This window comes from Symsagittifera roscoffensis, chromosome 8 (genome assembly GCF_963678635.1).
Source record: "Symsagittifera roscoffensis chromosome 8, txSymRosc1.1, whole genome shotgun sequence".
Lineage (NCBI taxonomy): Eukaryota > Metazoa > Xenacoelomorpha > Acoela > Convolutidae > Symsagittifera > Symsagittifera roscoffensis.
In genome coordinates, this window is record NC_087069.1 from 4,082,785 (window position 1) to 4,102,088 (window position 19,304).

Here is a 19,304-nt window from a genome sequence, read left to right on the forward strand (position 1 = left end):
GAGACGTTGAACCCGAATCATTTTATCCTTGGTCAACACGCAGCGAGTTTTCCGTCGCTAAGTTTCGAAGAAAACTTCGACCATAAGAAGCGTTTCGCCAGAGCGCAATCATACGCTAACGCAATATGGACACGGTGGATGCGGGAATACGTTCCTTCCCACAATAGGAGGGCACAGTGGCACAACCAGTCAGACGTTAAGTTGAAAGCGGGCGACTTGGTTTGTGTCCTAGAGCCTGACACTCCACGTGGAAATTATCCGCTCGCACTTATCCTAAGACTGCACTATGGCAAGGACGGATGCGCGAGATCCGCCGACATAAAGACCGTTACGAGCGAACTGACCCGCCCGACCGTAAAGCTCGCTCCCGTTCTTCCTTGTTTAGGGGTGGAGGATGTTGCAGCGCAAGTGTGCGAGAGTATAAATGCATAAAATTAAACCAAAAATTAACAACCATAAGCTTTAATGGCCGAACGGCCTAAGCTAACGTAACGCGAATTATATGTGTGACATAACAGTTGACGTAGGTTCGAGCCCCCCACCTGCTGATGTTTTAATATACTAAAAAAGAGGGTTATATCGTATTTTAACTATTTTTTTATTCTAATTCGGTTTAGCCTTGTTTAAGGCTGACCGCTAAAAAAGAGCAATTTGTCTCATTACCGACCGGTTCTTGTGGCTAGCTTGCGCCAATTTGTTATTGAAGCTGTGAATTGATGACGAATGTTATTGAAAATATGATGTTATACCCGACCGAAAGGACGAGAAGTTTTTGCCGATAAATTCTCTCATTAAATTCAAACATTCGACTTCATATTTTTGATTTACGGAGATAAAGCGCACACAGCTCGTCATAACTTAGCAAAAATTGATGAAGTGTGATGCCCTGGAAATCAACTTCTACCAAAATGTGTAAGAAGACTTGGTCAAAAGCTTCGTAAAGGACAAATTTTGTCTGGATAAAAACTGACCCAAGCACAAACAATCCGTTTTAATGAGCTTTGACTGAAATATAAACAAGTAGTCTCGATTTTCTACCTTTTATTTTACAGGATACAAATAAGATTCTCTGCCTCTTTTTGCACTTTCATTATCCACGAGGGAAACTGTTTCAGACAACAGGAGTTGAGAGAGATGCAAAGACAATTCTCGCAGCAGATGGAAACTTTGAAGCGAAAAACTGAAGAAGATCGTGAGAGAATGGAGAAGAAACACGTGGCGGAGTTGGCGAAACTGGCCGAGGAAAGAGAGAAGGTTCGGGAAATGTTAGAGGCGAAAGTTGAGAAGCTGAAACAAGACATGACCAATCAGCTGATGAAGAAACAGGCAGAACATGACAGGTTGCAAAAACAGTTCGATGATCAAAGCGAGAAGTACAAACAGGCGCTTGAAGACAAACTGGAGAGAAATCAGAAACAGCAAGAGGAGCTGGAGGCGAAGTTGGTAACTGAACAAAGCAACTCCAAGTTGGCGGATCAAATTGAGCAGCTGAAGTTGCAGCAGCAAAAGATGGAAGAGCAGTTCAGACGAGAGAGGGCGGAGCAAGAGGCGGAGCTGAATGCAAAGCAGGAGCAGATTAAGAAGCAGGTGCGGGAAGTGGAGGAGAAGTTTGAGAGACAGAAGGCGGAGGAGAGAAAGAAGTTGGGGGCGAGAGTGGCCGAGGCGGAGGAGAAGTTGAGACAACAGCAGAGTGTGGCAGCTGCCAAAGCACTGGCAGAGCAGAGACAGAAAGAGGAACTGGCCAACCAAGGTAAACAGATGTGTCATTAGTTTAATTCAATCGTCATGCAGTTCGTCTTTTCAATTAGATTACAGACAACTTCAGCTCATCTAAATGTGGTATGAAAGCCATCAAGTCGCCTCTGTCATCGACACAGATCGATGTTGATAATATTATTTGTGATAATATCAATTCCAGTTTTCAATTTTTTTTTTTCAATTATTGTCATGAGAATGAGGTTATAGGATGAAACATTGTTTGAACAAAAAAGAAGCGCTTGAAAGAGAACAATTTTTAAATCAAGAAAAAACAAACAGACTAATTAATTGAGAGAAATATCTAAAAGAATAAAAATATATACAAGCTAATCCATTAAGATGCCGAAATTATTTAAAAAAAAAGAATGTAGATTTTCAAAATGAGTATAAGAAATGAACGTGGCTTGGAAGTTTATGTAGAAAGGTGGCGTGTTGTTTCAGCTCAGTGGAAGAAGACTGCGGACACAAGGTTGAGAGGATCAGAAGGGGAGATCACAACTGCCTTTATGAATGCATACCCTGAGAGCAGTTGGTTCATCTATGCCAATGCTAAAGACAGTGACAGTAGTTTCAAGTGTAATGATGGAGTGGGTGAGACAGCAGAGTGGAAGAACAAGACAGAGTACCCCTACAACATGCACATCTACACTGTCCCACACTCAGACTACAACAGTCACATAGCAGCAACTGATGAGGAGAGGGAGAAGGCAGAGAGTGTGATGAAGAGTGTGTTGTCTGATATGGAGAGTAGAAGGGGTATGACACCACAGAAGATGAGGGATGAGGTCATCACCCGTCTGGGCAGAAGTGGACTCAAGTGGATGTATGTTAGAGTGGGGACAGGAGGTGGATGTGGGTATGATTATTCTATTCCGAGTCGCTATGTTCATACACATGGCTCCACCTACGGTATTGACATCTACCTAGGAGACTAAACATGTAGCAACAGTGGACTACTTCAACCTCACTCCATTGGATACTCTAATACACACTCATCCGCTCTACCATCCTTCTTCAATCCTTCCACCCATCTCTCTCTCTCTCTCTCTCCACTCATGTGCTATGCTATATTCTCAACACATCATCCTTATCTCTCATTTCCATATCGCCATCACATGAACTCTTACACAATATATAACAAGACTGCTCGTATCAGGGCGAAGCCCTGAATGTTCCGACTGCCTTTTAAGGTTTTATGGAGCAGTAATAACATTAAAAAATTAAGTGTAATAAAATTTTTAAATTTTTTTTTAATTTGAAATTTTTTATGAAAATCATCCCCCCACACGCCATTTAAAGTACAAAAAGATAGATTTAGCTCCTTGTAACGAATCAATTATGGCAAATAAGCTTCTTTTAACCAATTTGGAACGATTTTAAGACGGATTACTTCTCCGCTTACGCGTTAATAGCGCGAAATATATCGCGCGTTAATTGTCCCAAATTGGCCAAAATGGCAATCTTTAAACCCCCATAACTTTACGAAAAACGATCACAGGTGAAATATCTTTTCAAATTTGAGCTCAGGATAACAATAGCTTTCGAATGATATAAAAAAATTCCGTCAAAAATGGCTAGTTAAAAAGTCGAAATTTGTCTGAAGAAAAAAAAGACCCACCCCGAGCACAAATATTCCGTTACTTTCGTATCGAAAATCAGAACAACAAGACTGCTCGTGTCAGGGCGAAGCCCTGAAAATTCCGACTGCCTTTTAAGGTCTATGGAGCATTAATAGGATGAAAAATTTCAAAGTAATAAAAAAAATTTAAAAATTTGTTTTGAAAAAATTTGAGATTTTATGTAAAAACATCCCCCCACACGTCATATTAAGTACATAGTGATAGATTTTGCGCCTATTAACAAATCAATTATGGCAAATAAGCTTCTTTCAACCAATTTAGAACGATTTCTAAGACCGATTAAATCTCCGCTAACACGTTAATAGCGTTAAATATATCGCGCGTTAATTGTCCCAAATTGGCCAAAATGGCAATCTGTAAACCCCCATAACTTTACGAAAAACGATCACAGGTGAAATATCTTTTCAAATTTGAGCTCAGGATAACAATAGCTTTCGAATGATATAAAAAAATTCCGTCAAAAATGGCTAGTTAAAAAGTCGAAATTTGTCTGAAGAAAAAAAAGACCCACCCCGAGCACAAATATTCCGTTACTTTCGTATCGAAAATCAGAACAACAAGACTGCTCGTGTCAGGGCGAAGCCCTGAAAATTCCGACTGCCTTTTAAGGTCTATGGAGCATTAATAGGATGAAAAATTTCAAAGTAATAAAAAAAATTTAAAAATTTGTTTTGAAAAAATTTGAGATTTTATGTAAAAACATCCCCCCACACGTCATATTAAGTACATAGTGATAGATTTTGCGCCTATTAACAAATCAATTATGGCAAATAAGCTTCTTTCAACCAATTTAGAACGATTTCTAAGACCGATTAAATCTCCGCTAACACGTTAATAGCGTTAAATATATCGCGCGTTAATTGTCCCAAATTGGCCAAAATGGCAATCTGTAAACCCCCATAACTTTACGAAAAATGATCACAGGTGAAATATCTTTTCAAATTTAAGCTCAGGACAGCAATAGCTTTCGAATGATATAAAAAATTCCGTCAAAAATGGCTAGTTAAAAAGTCAAAAAATGTCTGAAGAAAAAAAAAACCACCCCGAGCACAAATATTCAGTTACTTTCGTATCGAAAGTCGGAACAACAACACTTTTGATCTGTTGTTTCCCTGTTTTCCCACACACCGCCTTGCCTTGTTCACCAATTATGCCAACTTCACAGCCGATGAATCAAATTCATTTCTATTTCCTCTCTTGTCCAAATTACTTCAAATTGATCAAACTGAAATGACATATGATTTCATTATTGCAGTGAGATAATTGATTTTCTCCAGCATTAGCCATCATTATTTTAATAATAGTATTATCACCATTTTTAATGTTCATTTTTTCTGTTCATATGCAATTGCTTTGGAGCTTTGTAAACCCGGGTTGACCTCCATAGGTCAAAAATGCTAATCATACAATTCCGTAAACTAAGGCTATGAAAACAATGCAGTCATACAAATTTCAACTTTTTGCTAATGAAAAATTCGGTGTATCGTACTAAGAAAAAGAAAAATTTTTGTCAAAAATTGCTAATCATACAATTTCCAAATACTGTTCTTCTCTCCTAGTCATATATGGAAATTGTATGACTAGTACTTTTTTGATGGCAACAACAAAGTTTTTTCAGTATTTTTTTTGTGTTTTTTGTCAACCGCAAGTTGATTTTCGTACTCGAACAAACATTTTTTGAAGAAGAAAAAATTTGCATGCATGTATTTGTGTGTATAACGTAGTCCTGGATATACTAATGATGGATTTTTTTCTTTTACTCTTCATAACTTTTTTCGAAAACGCTTGAAACTCCTCTTTCTTTTGTATGACATGTTTTTGTATGCCTTGATCAATGTCTGGTAATTTAAAAATTCAAATTTTAGAAACAATCATCTTTGAAAATTTTTGCCAATATTTAAAAGTTCGTTCTTTTCCTTTATATTATTTATGTGAGACAGAATTAAAACATTTCAGGCTGTTTCTAATGCATTATTATTTCGAGACGGCCAAACCTTTGGTTACTACGATTGAGTAACCAAGGTTTATGTCATTTGTGTTCGGTTACGAACACAGCCAAAAAATTATGAGAAATTAAAATGTTAAAAATTAATATTTTTAGTTTATGGAAAACTGCTAGTCATACAATTTCCATATATTAAGAAATACTTATCAAAGGCCTTTCTAAAAGTTTTCTGTACTTATGCAATTGAATGAAAAGTGTATGATTAGCATTTTTGGTCAACACGGGAATATAATCTTTATTAATTCAAACCAAGTAAACTTGTCAAACTTCAAACTGACTTATTTTAACGCAATTACTTCTTTTCCTTCAAGCCCTGAGAGCAATTTTGGTTCTAACTGAAAACATAATCTCGGGTTGCAATCAGACAGAGATAAATTATAAAATCATTTTCTTCAGCACTGTTACAGAAAAAAATCAGCCCTGCTCTGAGATAAATCATAAATTACTGCTTCAGTACTGAAAGTTTTTTCCTGTCACTGATATGACCACTCCAACATTGATGATTGGCGAGGATGATGTCTGCAATGTCAGTGTGCAAATTTCCCGAACAGTACTCTGGAGAAGAGCCTACTTATTTCAGCTATATATTCTATTGCTAAAAACCGATCCTAATTTCTAACTATAATTTAGTATTGGAGGTTTTTGCAGCGCCGGTGAAAACTCCAGTTGAAACTGTTGAATAAACAGAAGAGAAAAAAACGTCTGAAATATCTGCACGAACTATACTAACAATTGAAATTTTTCGTCTACAATTTTCAGCCAGAATGACAAATTTATTCGAATTCCTGTCAAAGTTCCTTCAAAGAATACAATCGACCAAACACTCGCCCTCGCAAGATTAACTTGCGACGCGGTGGTTTCCAACAAATTCAATTTTTTTTCTTAATTAAGAGTTTTTTCTTATTTATATCAGTGATTTTCCCAACTTACCACATCACAGAGAATGTATTCTTTATGCCGATTTCACTAATATTTTTGGAACACTCAAGGAAAATAAAGAACTTAAAAAAGATTCGGAACTAAAATCAGAATAGATGGAAACTAATAAATTTACAACAAACATAGGAGAAACATAGATATAGATTAAGATTACCAACTGAGTAAAAAAGGTTGAAAGTTTTACCTGGAACCAAAACACGGTAGAAGTAAAAAGTGCAGTTAAATATCTGGGGTTAATTTTGGATCAAAATGTTACCTTGAACCAACATATTGAATCAGTGAAAAAAATGAGGTCGATTCATTTTCATTTTCTATCAAACAAGACAGTTTATCAGCTCAATTTTTCTCATAAGAACTTACAAGTAGTTTATACAACCAAATACCAATATGGAGAATTAAGATACGGAGTTGCCAAAAAAACCGCTTTGAAAAATTTGCAAGTAATACGACGAAATAAAGTTGTTCACTTCGTCATCTTCATGTATTTAAAACAAAAATTAGACAAATCACTCGATACCACAGGAAGGATAAAATCAGTAACAACAAAAACAAATCAACACAAAATAACAAAAAATTAATAACTGTACGAAGATGGGCACTACATAATTCTCTAATTCATCTCAATAAGAATATCAATAAAGAAAATTTAATTGAGCTTAAACAGTCTTTAGACAACCTTATGCTTAAAATCAGAGATCGTGCACTCAATCTCCGTAAGTTGATAAAAACTATGAAGTCGAATGCTTGAATTATTAAGAGCATTTATTGGCAAAAACTCTCGGAAACTCAATAATTCATCATAATTTTGGTTAAACATAACATCTTATAACTTCAAAACTGCCCCAAAAACGGTACAAATTGGCGTAAGCTAGCCACAGGAACCGGTAATAATATCCTTCAGACAAATTGCTAATTTTTGGCGGTCAGCTTTAATCAAGGCTGAACCGAATTAGAACCAAAAAACAGTTAAAATAGGATGCAAACCCCCATTTTTAGTATTTTAATACATGGGAAGGTGGGAGACTCGAACCTAAGTCAATTCGCAAGTTTGTATAGTCGTTACGTTAGCTTAGGCCGCTCGGCCAACTGTGCTTGTTTTTTTTATGCATCTATAATCTGTTTTATATTTGCGTTGCAACATCCTCCCTCACAGGAAGGAAGAACCGGAGCGAGCTTAACTGTCGGCCGAGTGGCTTCACGGGTTGCGGTCTTAACCAGGGCGGATCGGGTGCAACCGTCCTTTCCGTAGTATAACTTGACAATTCGGGCAAGTGGGTAGTACCCACGTGGACTATCGGGCTCAATTACCCACACGAGATCGCCTGTCTCTAGAGTGGAGTCAGATTGAGTGTGCCATTTGACATGCTTGTTCAGTGAGGGAACATATCAGCGAAGCCAACGAGACCAAGTAGCGTTAGCATACGACTGCGCTCGCACGTACCTTTTCTTGTGGTCGAAGTGCTCCCCAGGTAAAACCGAAGGAAAGCTTGTGGCATGTTGTCCAAGCAAAAATTGGATTGGGGTTAATGCTTCTAACTCACGTGAATCGTTACTAACGGGAAAGATTTGCCTCGAATTCAAAGCTTGCTCAACTAAGCAGAGTGTTGTTCCTAACACCTCTTCCGTGACTCGCCTACTGCCTCGTATATCGTAAAGCACGCACTTCGGAATTCGGCCGCCATGATGGGGTGCGCCTAGCGGTTTAAGTTTCAAAGCAACACCTTTGTGTGCAAAAATTGTCGGAGCCATGCCATTCCAGCTCTTGATGCAGACAAGTAGTTCCTTTTCCGCACCAACGAAGTTCGTGCCGTTATCCGACCAGATCGTGCTTGGTGTACCACGACGCGCAATGAACCGTTCAATGCCCATGACACAAGAACTAGTGTCCAGAGATGGTACAATCTCAAGGTGTTCAGCCCTGGCGGTGAGACGAGTGAGAAGAAATCCCCATATTTTTTCAGTGCTTCTGTGAACCGGAACGTAGAGTGGTCCAAAGTAATCAACACCCGTATGATTAAATGGTGGTTTTTTATATCCGAGACGTTCGACAGGTAAATCGGACATAATTAGCTGGATGGTACTTGCTTTGCGTTTACGGTTACACATTGACTTTCGATAGACCGAAGTAGTCGACGCAACCCAAGTATTGCATATTTCATATTTAAAACGGAGCGCATGTAATCTAAACTTGATGAAAATGCTTGTGGTGGAGGCTGCGGGCCAACAAACGAACTAGGGTTTGTCGGGCGTCGAGTAATATTGGGTGCTTAGTATCAAACTCGGTATTCACTAAGCGCACTATCCGACGGTGGAAAGGATGATACCAGCGGGACCGATATATGTCAAGTATGTGGTCATTTTACTACTATTCTTAATAGGTTTGCCAGCTGTGAGTGTTTTTAACTCAACGGGGAAAGATTCCATCCGAGCAAGATGAATCAGTTTGTTTTCTGCAGTATCAAGTTCAGTGGGGTCGATGAATCGTAAGTCCTTACCGCGAAAATGCTTATGTGAAGGCAGCATCCTCAACATAAAAGCGGCTACTCGCTTACTTCTCGTAAAGGAACTGAAGCTTTCCCAATTGAACCCGTTTTCGGGATGTTTGATGGATGTGACATCGGTGACGAAGGAAGATGATGTCTCCAAGCAATTAACAACATCACAAGAAGGACCCTTCAAACGAATTTTATTGATTACACGTTCACCGGGTATAAACGGCTAATCAGTAGTCCTGAGAATGCTCGGATCAGTAACCCAGCTGCTATCCTTGAGGGCTTCCGAAAAAATCTCCCGCGTACCGGAATCAGCTGGATTATTGCCGCTCAGAACATGGTGCCACTCATCAATAGTGGTTGATTCGAGGATTTCGCAGACACGGTTATCGACAAATACAGGTAATTTTTCAGTAGAGTTTAGCCACTGCAAAACTGTAGTACTATCTGTCCACAAGTAGACATGATTAATGCACACAGTGAGAGCGGTCAGTGTATCATTTTTCAGTCGTGTGGCGAGCAGAGCAGCTTGAAGCTCTAGCTTCGGTATAGATAGCGCTTTCATGGGCGCAACGCCAGCTTTACCAAAGTTGAAGAATATTTGAGTACTTTCCGAACTCGAGAGTCGCGCACGCAAAAATGCAACCCCACAGAAAACGTCCTGCGAGCTACCACCAAACATGTGGAGCTCGATTTGATCCACAGGCTCTGTGAGGTAACAACGGGGAGTAGTCAATTGCCCTAAGAGAGGGAGACCCGAGTGCCACTCGAGAAACTTATCTCTTATGTCTTCCGGCAATTCGTCAGCCCAACTTTGGCCACTGATGTTCCAAATATCTTTAAACAAAAGACGGGCCTTAACGGTATGGAGCTACTAATCCAACAGGGTCAAACACAGAAGAGACAAAAATCAAGACGGTTCGTTGAGCTCATGCCTTATCGAGAGGACGATCCACGCCTCTGCTAACAACCAATGTGTCTTTCACATGGTCCCACATGAGGTCTAGGATGTGTGGTGGTTGTTCGGCACCATTACAAACTTCCTTGATGAGTGAAGACGAGGTTTTGCATTCCTGGGGGTTCATTGCTGAGGTGATTTCATCAGCATTACTGACACATTTAGTCAAATTAAATCCTCCCAATTTTAGCAAGGAAACCAAATCGCGGCTAATTTTGAATGCATGGGTAACGTTCTCGAACGAATCCAAGTAATCGTCCCAAACTTTCATTTACGACTGAGGCGGCCTCAGGGTATGTTAACATATTATCAGTTGCTGTCAACATATTATCAGTTCCTTACCGCAAAAATGCTTATGTGAAGGCAGCATCCTCAACATAAAAGCGGCTACTCGCTTACTTCTCGTAAAGGAACTGAACCTTTCCCAATTGAACCCGTTTTTGGGATGTTTGATGGCTGTGACATCGGTGACGAAGGAAGATGATGTCTCGAAGCAATTATCAACATCACAAAAAGGTCCCTTCAAACGAATTTTATTGATTACACGTTCGACGGGTATAAACGGCTAATCAGTAGTCCTGAGAATGCTCGGATCAATAACCCAAATGCTATCCTTGAGGGCTTCCGAAAAAATCTCCCGAGTGAAGACGAGGTTTTGCATTCCTGGGGGTTCATTGCTGAAGTGATTTCATCAGCATTACTGACAAATTTAGTCAAATTAATTCCTCCCAATTTTAGTAACGAAACCAAATCGCGGCTAATTTTAAATGCATGGGTAACGTTCTCAAACGAATCCAAGTAATCGTCCCAAATTTTCATTTACGACTGAGGCGACATCAGGGTATGTAAACATATTATGAGTTGCTGCTTTTCGCAACGCGAAATTGGCACATGTATGCGAATCCCGTGCTCCGAATATATGGCGAGTGCACTGATGAACTGCCACTTCGGAAGTAGTATCCTCCCGCCACAAAAAACGAAGCGAAATTTGATCGCGGGCGAGGACTCCTACCTGGAGGAACATACTCTCTATATCCGCGGAGACGGCGTACTTGTGTTGACGGAATCGCAAAAGTACAAAAACTAAATTTTGAAGTCCGGACCCACCAATAAGGACTTATTTAAGGATGTGCCGTGAAACTTAGAAGCCCCATTAAGGACTCGGCGCACCTCACTCGGCTTATTCGGATTTACGACGGGATGGTGCGGAAGATACCACTCGCGATCGGAACGCTTACGTGGATTATGCGGTTCGACGGTAACGACATAGCCTTTCCTATTGTCCTCTCTAAATTTGTCTGCGTATCTTTCGCGCAGTTCAGGGTCTTTACTTAACCTTCTCTCCATTGTTTTAAAATGAGCGAGTGATGAGTAATAGTTGTTTGGTAGACTGATATTACTATCAATCCAAAGCATAAGCACAATGTATCTTTCGCCATTGTGAACGGTTTCAGAATTAAGGATGGATAAAGCATGTTTATCCGCGGCGGAACGGGTATCGACTCGTTTGAAAGCACCATAAGATTCCAACTCGTACCAGGATTTCATCTGGTCGGTCAAAGAAGAATCTTCAACAACACACTTGAAACACGAAGAAGTAGAAACAACGGACGGCGGCTACGGACCACTTAGGACCCAAACTATCGGTAGGCGAACCAAACACCGTGAGTTATTATCATCTCACAAGATGAACTCAATGGGTCTAAGCAGTCTTATCCTAAATAAACTTCAACATCCTCATAAGTATATTGAGTGGGCTTAATAGGTGCTACTTGTGGATATTTATTCTGCAAATCAGCAAAATTGATTATTTCGGAACCAATCCGAATATTGTCTTTAACATATGCACACCGAGGGAATACGAAATCACTATTATTCGGCCGGAGAAAACTGTAAACTTGACTCTCTGAGTCTCAACGACGGTGGTTGAATTAAAACTGCCAATTGACAAACTAACGGGCTCTCCTAATAAGCCGAGACGGTTAACGGGTGACGGAGACACCCAAGAGTGAGTCGATGCACTATCACAAAGAACCAACGTAAGGAGACTTGTGACATCCGAGGATACGCCAAGTGTTGCAATTGGCAACAACCCTTTAGACGACTCAAGATTCAATGTCATGTACATCACTAACAGCGGCATGGGTGGAATGGTTGGAATTCTCCTTGGATTTGTTTGTTCCATCCTTTTTTGACACTTTTGAGTTTTCCTTCCGAGGAAATATTTTTTTGGCTCCATGGAGCAAGACATTATGTGTGCTATCGCACTCTGGCTTCGGGCACTTTTTAGTTCTAGAACATTGCCGGAAACTATGATTTCCATTGAGGCAAGCGAAGCATAGCTTCTTTTCAGCTACGCATTTTGCTCGCTGAGTAGCATTCTTTTCCTTAAAAGCAGCACAGTTCCAAAATGCATGACTACCCTTACACAAAACGCACGGCGGAAACTTAGACTTATCCTGAGCCTTACTAGTTACCTGGCTATTGGTTGCAAAAACTTTGCTTGGTTTTTGGCTTAACTGATTCCTCGTTTTTTGCCTTAGAGTTAAGTACACGTAGTATTTCATGCCCCTCGGCCTTTTCTTTCAACCAGCTTTTAAAATCTAAGAGTATTAGTCGCTGCCAATTTTTCCTAACAGCTTGCATTGACCAAGCTTCCTCGAGGTTAGTCGGAAGTTTACTAACAGCTTGGTTTAACAGGATAACACTTTTTTAGATCATCGGTGAATGACAATGATTTGAAAACTGCTACGAAGCCAGATATGGCGGAGGTGCAACCGTCCTTTCCGTAGTAAAACTTGACGATTCGGGCAAGTGGGTAGTACCCACGCGGACTATCGGGCTCAATTACCGACACGAGATCGCCTGTCTTTAGAGTGGAGTCAGATTGAGTGTGCCATTTGACACGCTTGTTCAGTGAGGGAACATATTCGCGAAGCCAACGAGACCAAGTAGCGTTAGCATACGACTGCGCTCGCACGTACCTTTTCTTGTGGTCGAATTGCTCCCCAGGTAAAACCGAAGGAAAGCTTGTGGCATGTTGTCCAAGCAAAAATTGGTTTGGGGTTAAGGCTTCTAACTCACGTGAATCGTTACTAACGGGAAAGATTGGCCTCGAAATCAAAGCTTGCTCAACTAAGCAGAGTGTTGTTCCTAACACCTCTTCGGTGACTCGGCTACTGCCTCGTATATCTTAAAGCACTCGCTTCGGACTTCGGCCGCCATGATGGGCTGCACATAGCGGTTTAAGTTTACAAGCAACACCTTTTTGTGCAAAAATTGTCGGAACCATGTCATTCCAGCTCTTGATGCAGGCAAGTAGTTCCTTTTCCGCACCAACGAAGTTCGTGCCGTTATCCGTCCAGATCGTGCTTGGTGTACCACGACGCGCAATGAACCGTTCGATGCCCATGACACAAGAACTAGTGTCCAGAGATGGTACAATCTCAAGGTGTACAACCCTGGTAGTGAGGCAAGTGAAAAAAATCCCCATCTTTTTTCAGTGCTTTTGTGAACCGGAACGTAAAGTGGTCCAAAGTAATCAACACCCGTATGATTAAAGGGTGGTTTTTTTAACCGAGACGTTCGACAGGTAAATCGGACATAATTAGCTGGATAGTACTTGCTTTGCGTTTAAGGTTACATATTGAATTTCGATAGACCGAAGTAGTCGACGCAACTCAAGTATTGCATATTTCATATTTAAAACGGAGCGCATGTAATCTAAACCTTGATGAAAATGCTTGTGGTGGAGGCTGCGGGCCAACAAGCGAACTAGGGTATGTCGGGCGTCGAGTAATTTTGGGTGCTTAGTATCAAACTTGGTATTCACTAAGCGCACGATCCGTCCGGTGGAAAAGATGATACCAGCGGGACCGATATAAGTCGAGCATGTGGCAATTTTACTACTTTTCTTAATAGGTTTGCCAGCGGTGAGTGTTTTTAACTCAACGGGGAAAGATTCCATCTGAGCAAGATGAACCAGTTTGTTTTCTGCAGTATCAAGTTCAGTGGGGTAGGTGAATTGTAAGTCCTTACCGCGAAAATGCTTATATGAAGGCATCATCCTCAACAAAAAAGCAGCTGCTCGCTTACTTCTCGTAAAGGAACTGAACCTTTCCCAATTGAACCCGTTTTCGGGATGTTTGATGAATGTGACATCGGTGACGAAGGAAGATGATGTCTGCAAGCAATTATCAACATCAAAAGAAGGACCCTTCAAACGACTTTTATAACCCGTTCGCCGGGTATAAACGTCTAATCAGTAGTCCTGAGAATGCTCGGATCAATAACCCAGCTGCTATCCTTGAGGGCTTCCGAAAAATCTCACGCGTACCGGTATCAGCTGGATTATTGCCGCTCAGAACATGGTGCCACTCAACAATAGTGGTCGATTCGAGGATTTCGCCGACACGGTTATCGACGAATACAGGTAATTTTTCAGTGGAGTTTTGCCACTCCAAAACTGTAGTACTATCTGTCCATGTGTAGACATGATTAATGCAGACAGTGAGAGCGGTCAGTGTATCATCTTTCAGTCGTGTGGCGAGCAGAGCAGCTTGAAACTCTAGCTTCGGTGTAGATAGCGCTTTCAAGGGCGCAACGCGAGCTTTACCAATGTTGAAGGATATTTGAATACTTTGCGAACTCGAGAGTCGCGCACGCAAAAATACAACCCCACAGAAAACGTCATTCGAGCTATCACCAAACACGTGGAGCTCAATTTGATTCACAGGCTCTGTGAAGTAACAACGGGGAGTAGTCAATTGCCCTAAGAGAGGGAGACCCGAGTGCCACTCGAGAAACTTATCTCTTATGTCTTCCGGCAATTCGTCAGCCCAACTTTGGCCACTGATGTTCCAAATATCTTTAAGCAAAAGACGGGCCTCAACGGTGTATGGAGCTACTAATCCAACAGGGTCAAACAGAGAAGAGACAAAAATCAAGACGGTTCGTTGAGTTAATGCCTTATCGAGAGGACGATCCACGCCTCTGCTAACAACCAATGTGTCTTTCACATGGTCCCACTTGAGGCCTAGGATGTGTGGTGATTGTTCGGCACCATTACAAACTTCCTTGATGAGTGAAGACGCGGTTTTGCATTCCTGGGAGTTCATTGCTGAAGTGATTTCATCAGCATTACTGACAAGTTTAGTCAAATTAAATCCTCCCAATTTTAATAACGAAACCAAATCGCGGCTAATTTTAAATGCATGGGATTACGTTCTCGAACGAATCCAAGTACTCGTTTTAAATTTTCATTTACGATTGAGGCGGCCTCAGGGTATGTTAACATATTATCAGTTGCTGTTTTTCGCAACGCAAAATTGGCGCATGTATGCGAATCCCGTGCGCCGAATATAAGGCGAGTCTACTGATGAACTACCACATCGGAAGTAGTAACCTCCCGCCACAAAAAAAAACGAAGCGAAAATTGATCGCGGGCGAGGACTCCTACCTAGATGAACATACTCTCTATATCCGCGAAGACGGCGTACTTGTGTTGACGGAATCGCTAAAGTACAAAAAATAAATTTTGAAGTAGGCCCGGACCCACCAAAAAGGACTTATTTAGGGATGTGCCGTGAACCTTTCCTAATGTCCTCTCTAATTGTGTCTGCGTATCTTTCGCGCAGTTCAGGGTCTTTACTTACCCTTCTCTCAATTGTTTTAAAATGGGCGAGTGATGAGTAATAGTTGTTTGGTAGCCTGACAATACTATCAATCCAAAGCGTAAGCACAATGTACCTTTCGCCATTGTGAACGGTTTCAGAATCAGGGATGGATAAAGCATGTTTCTCCGCGGTGGAACGGGTATCGACCATAAAATTCCAACTCGTATCAGGATTTCATCTGGTCGGTCAAAGAAGAATCTTCAACAACACACTTGAAACACGAAGCAGTAGAAACAAAGGACGGCGGCAACGGACCACTTATGACCCAACCTATCGGTAGGCGAACGAAACACCGTGAGTTATTATCATCTCACAAGATGAACTCACTGGGTCTAAGCAGTCTTGTCCTATATAAACTTCAACATCCTCATAAGTATGTTGAGTGGGCTTAATAGGTGCTAATTGTTGATATTTATTCTGCAAATCAGCAGTATTGATTAATTCGGAACCAATCCGAATATTGTCTTTAACATATGCACACAGAGGGAATACGAAATCACTATTATTCGGCAGGAGAAAACTGTAAACTTGACCCTCTGAGTCTCAACGACGGTGGTTGAATTGAAACTACCAATTGACAAACTAATGGGCTCCCCTAATAAGCCGAGACGGTTAACGGGTGACGGAGACACCCAAGAGTGAGTCGATGCACTTTCACAAAGAACCAACTTAAGGAGACTTGTGACATCCGAGGGTACACCAAGTGTTGCAATTGGCAACAACCCTTTAGACGACTCAAGAATCAATGTCATGTACATCACTAACAGCGGCATGGGTGGAATGGTTGGAATTCTCCTTGGATTTGTTTGTTCCATCCTTTTTTGACACTTTTGAGTTTTCCTTCCGAGGAAATACTTTTTTGGCTCCATGGAGCAAGACATTATGTGTGCTATCGCACTCTGGCTTCGGGCACTTTTTAGTTCTAGAACATTGCCGGAAACTATGATTTCCATTGAGGCAAGCGAAGCATAGCTTCTTTTCAGCTACGCATTTTGCTCGCTTAGTAGCATTCTTTTCCTTAAAAACAGCACAGTTCCACAATGCATGACTACCCTTACACAAAACGCACGGCGGAAACTTAGACTTATCCTGAGCCTTACTAGTTACCTGGCTATTGGTTGCAAAAACTTTGCTTGGTTTTTGGCTTAACTGGTTCCTCGTTTTTTGCCTTAGAGTTAAGTACACGTAATCGTTCATGCTCCTCGGCTTTTTCTTTCAACCAGCTATTAAAGTCTAAGAGTATTGGTCGCTGCCAATTATGCCTAACAGCATGCATTGACCAAGCTTCCTCGAGGTTAGTCGGAAGTTTACTTACAGCGTGGTTTAACAGGTTAACACTTTTTAGATCATTGGTGAATGAAAATGATTTGAAAACTGCTACGATGCCAGATATTGGAGTTGTAGGTGACAGTCGCCATAAGTTTGCATCACTTGTCTAGTAATCGTTAATATTAGGTGACACAGTATGCGGTACAAATGGAATATTATGCTGCGTCTGAACCGGCGCTGCATGGCAATTAGGTGCCGAAAAGAAAACCTGTGATGGGTTTACTCCAGAAGATGAGAAGCCACCACCAGCAAATGCAGAAGACAAAGAAACAAAACCAGAACCGAGTTGTGCCGGTAACATTGGGACAGGTAATGGTTCCGGTTGCCCGATGGCAAAACTACCATTAGTTATGTTTGAACTCATGGTTTCTAAAGGAACAGCAGACGGTGGTGGTAACACGTGTGCACTAGAATGCATATTGTTAACTGGGAATGAAACAGAGGGAACAGAAGCTTGCAATGGCGAAAGGCTTGCACTGCCAAATTGAGGCCTAGCCCTATGTCCATAACTATAGGTTCCAGGGTAACTCAATGCTGTGTGCTCATGTTTATGACTATTACTGGTTTGACTTGCATGAGCGAGGTTGGCGGAAGTCGTCGGTTCTGACGAAATTGGTACAGGATGAGCCAGCAAACCTGGCACACTAGCAACGTCAGGAGGTGTTTGTGAACAAACAGAGTCTACCCAATCATTAGTCCGATCGGTTGCTACTTTTGAAATAGGTTGACTGACTCCTGTCGAGTTACTTTCCCCTCCCTTCTCGCTAACCTCAGATGAACTGTCCACAAGTTCAAACGCTTTCATTTCCATTTCACTTAGTTGCTTCTTATGACTTTCAGCCAATTTCTCTTGTTCCAGCTGACATTGTTCGAACATAAGACGGTTCTCTTGCTCTTTAAGTCTTATAGTTACCTGATACTGCCTTTTCAGCTCCTCGTGGCGTCGTTTCACCAAAGCTAAATCATGCCGTTTTTCACTTGATGACATAGTATGAACAGTCGAGGTATGACGAGTGCAAGCAGATTTATCAGACTCATTTGACTAACGTTTTCCACTTTCCTTAGACTTATTAAAGACCTTAAACCTGTTTTCAGATACTCGTGCTTCTGATTCTCTTGTTTTGTGCGAGTTTGAGGATGTCTCAGACCTAGTTTGTTGTAAAGATCCCATGCTCCCTGTAATGGCGGCTGATGAAAATGACGGAGGTTCAAGGCTCATCTTGTAACTCTGAGCTTCTTGCATTACTTTATCGTTCATTTCAGTTACTTTCTTAAGCCAAAGGTCGTGCTGGGTAATAATTTTTTCAGGGTTTTCCGTTTTTCACGCTAACCTAATTAATCACTCATTGACGTCGACAGCTTTTTCCGAGGCGATTTTACCTTGTAAACAGCATTATCAATTTTTGTGGTGCGACTATTATTCTCAATGTACTCAAGTAATAATGAGTGACTTTTAAGCAGCCCATTTTCTAGATTTACACGGGTTTCAAATAATTTGTGTGTCTTTTTTCGAATTTTTTTTTCCATATTTTCCACAAATTGACAATATTTTACGGATGCTCACCAAAGAGAAAACAATTAATAAAATGAGATACTGTTTTGGTAGGGTAATTAAATTTGGAATAATATATCAACATTGGTTTACAAGATGGGAGAAATTGACGTCTCAAAGCTTCTGCCTGAAGCCTTTTTTTATAGCTTTTCGTTAATGAAAATTACTATACCCTCCTTTGCACCAAAATACCCGAATTAAGACTCTTAATTCGGAATTTTGTGATCGATGGGGGGTACAATCGGACCGCGCCAATCGTGCTCCCCACCACTAAAGTTTTGATGAAATAGTACCCGAACAATACTAAAATTGCTTCAACGATACCCAACAGTCGTTGTGGATGTTGTCCCTGATGTCCCTGTTGAATGAGGAACACGTCGGTCAGCTTGCCACTCTACCCTCCGGCCACCGGCAAAACCACCATTGACGTGCTTAAATACTCAAATTAATTTCAAGGGAGGGTACCCAGCCCTTCACCAAAACACACAATCTTTCTATCAGAAATGATATAAATCAATCTGAAACAACAACAAATAGGAAGGTCAGATCACATCCCGTCCGGAAATAACATATAAACTGTCACATTTTTTTCTGTTTTTGGTATTTTTTGGTTTTTTACTGTTTTTTGTACTTTTTTTTATTTTCAAATGAATTTTTTTTGGCTTTTCCTTGGTTATGCACTGTTTTTCTTTGGTTTTACGATTTCTCTTTAATTTTTTTTTGGTCCTGGGACCTCAGGACAAGCGGGCTCTAGATTTCCCCCGGAATTTTCGATCTTAACTAAGTTAAAAAGCTAAATAGTACTAGGCGGATGGTACGCACCTTCCCCCTAGTACAATAAAGGTCATTAGGGCCTCTAACTCGGGTATACGTCCGGAGCGGAGGGTTCTTCTCTGAAACGTTTGCTGATCATTATGGTGTTATGCCTTTAATAGGCCCACCCAGGAGAGCTATAA

General features: G+C 41.0%; 1 protein-coding gene across 2 annotated transcripts; it reads left to right on the forward strand.

The window, feature by feature from the left end:
• The first annotated feature begins 1,118 nt into the window (after positions 1 to 1,118).
• On the forward strand, positions 1,119 to 5,969 carry LOC134853035 (trichohyalin-like). 2 transcript variants are annotated; one of them, XR_010164309.1, is made up of 3 exons: positions 1,119 to 1,750; positions 2,200 to 2,948; positions 5,858 to 5,969. XR_010164309.1 is itself a non-coding variant. In XM_063868962.1 (2 exons), exons 1-2 carry the CDS (start codon positions 1,135 to 1,137, stop codon positions 2,691 to 2,693), a joined length of 1,110 nt encoding a protein of 369 aa, XP_063725032.1. In that variant the 5' UTR covers positions 1,119 to 1,134; the 3' UTR covers positions 2,694 to 2,975. The 2 variants fall into 2 exon arrangements, 1 of the variants encoding a protein (XP_063725032.1); XM_063868962.1 differs by lacking the exon at positions 5,858 to 5,969 and having other exon boundaries at positions 2,200 to 2,975.
• Positions 5,970 to 19,304: the final 13,335 nt, after the last annotated feature.

Bases quoted from the DNA above. Each gene is read 5' to 3' on its own strand.
- LOC134853035 (XM_063868962.1), top strand. From the start codon at position 1,135: ATGCAAAGACAATTCTCGCAGCAGATGGAAACTTTGAAGCGAAAAACT. The intron at 1,751-2,199 runs GTAAACAGATGT...GTGTTGTTTCAG, and splicing joins AGAGGAACTGGCCAACCAAG to CTCAGTGGAAGAAGACTGCG.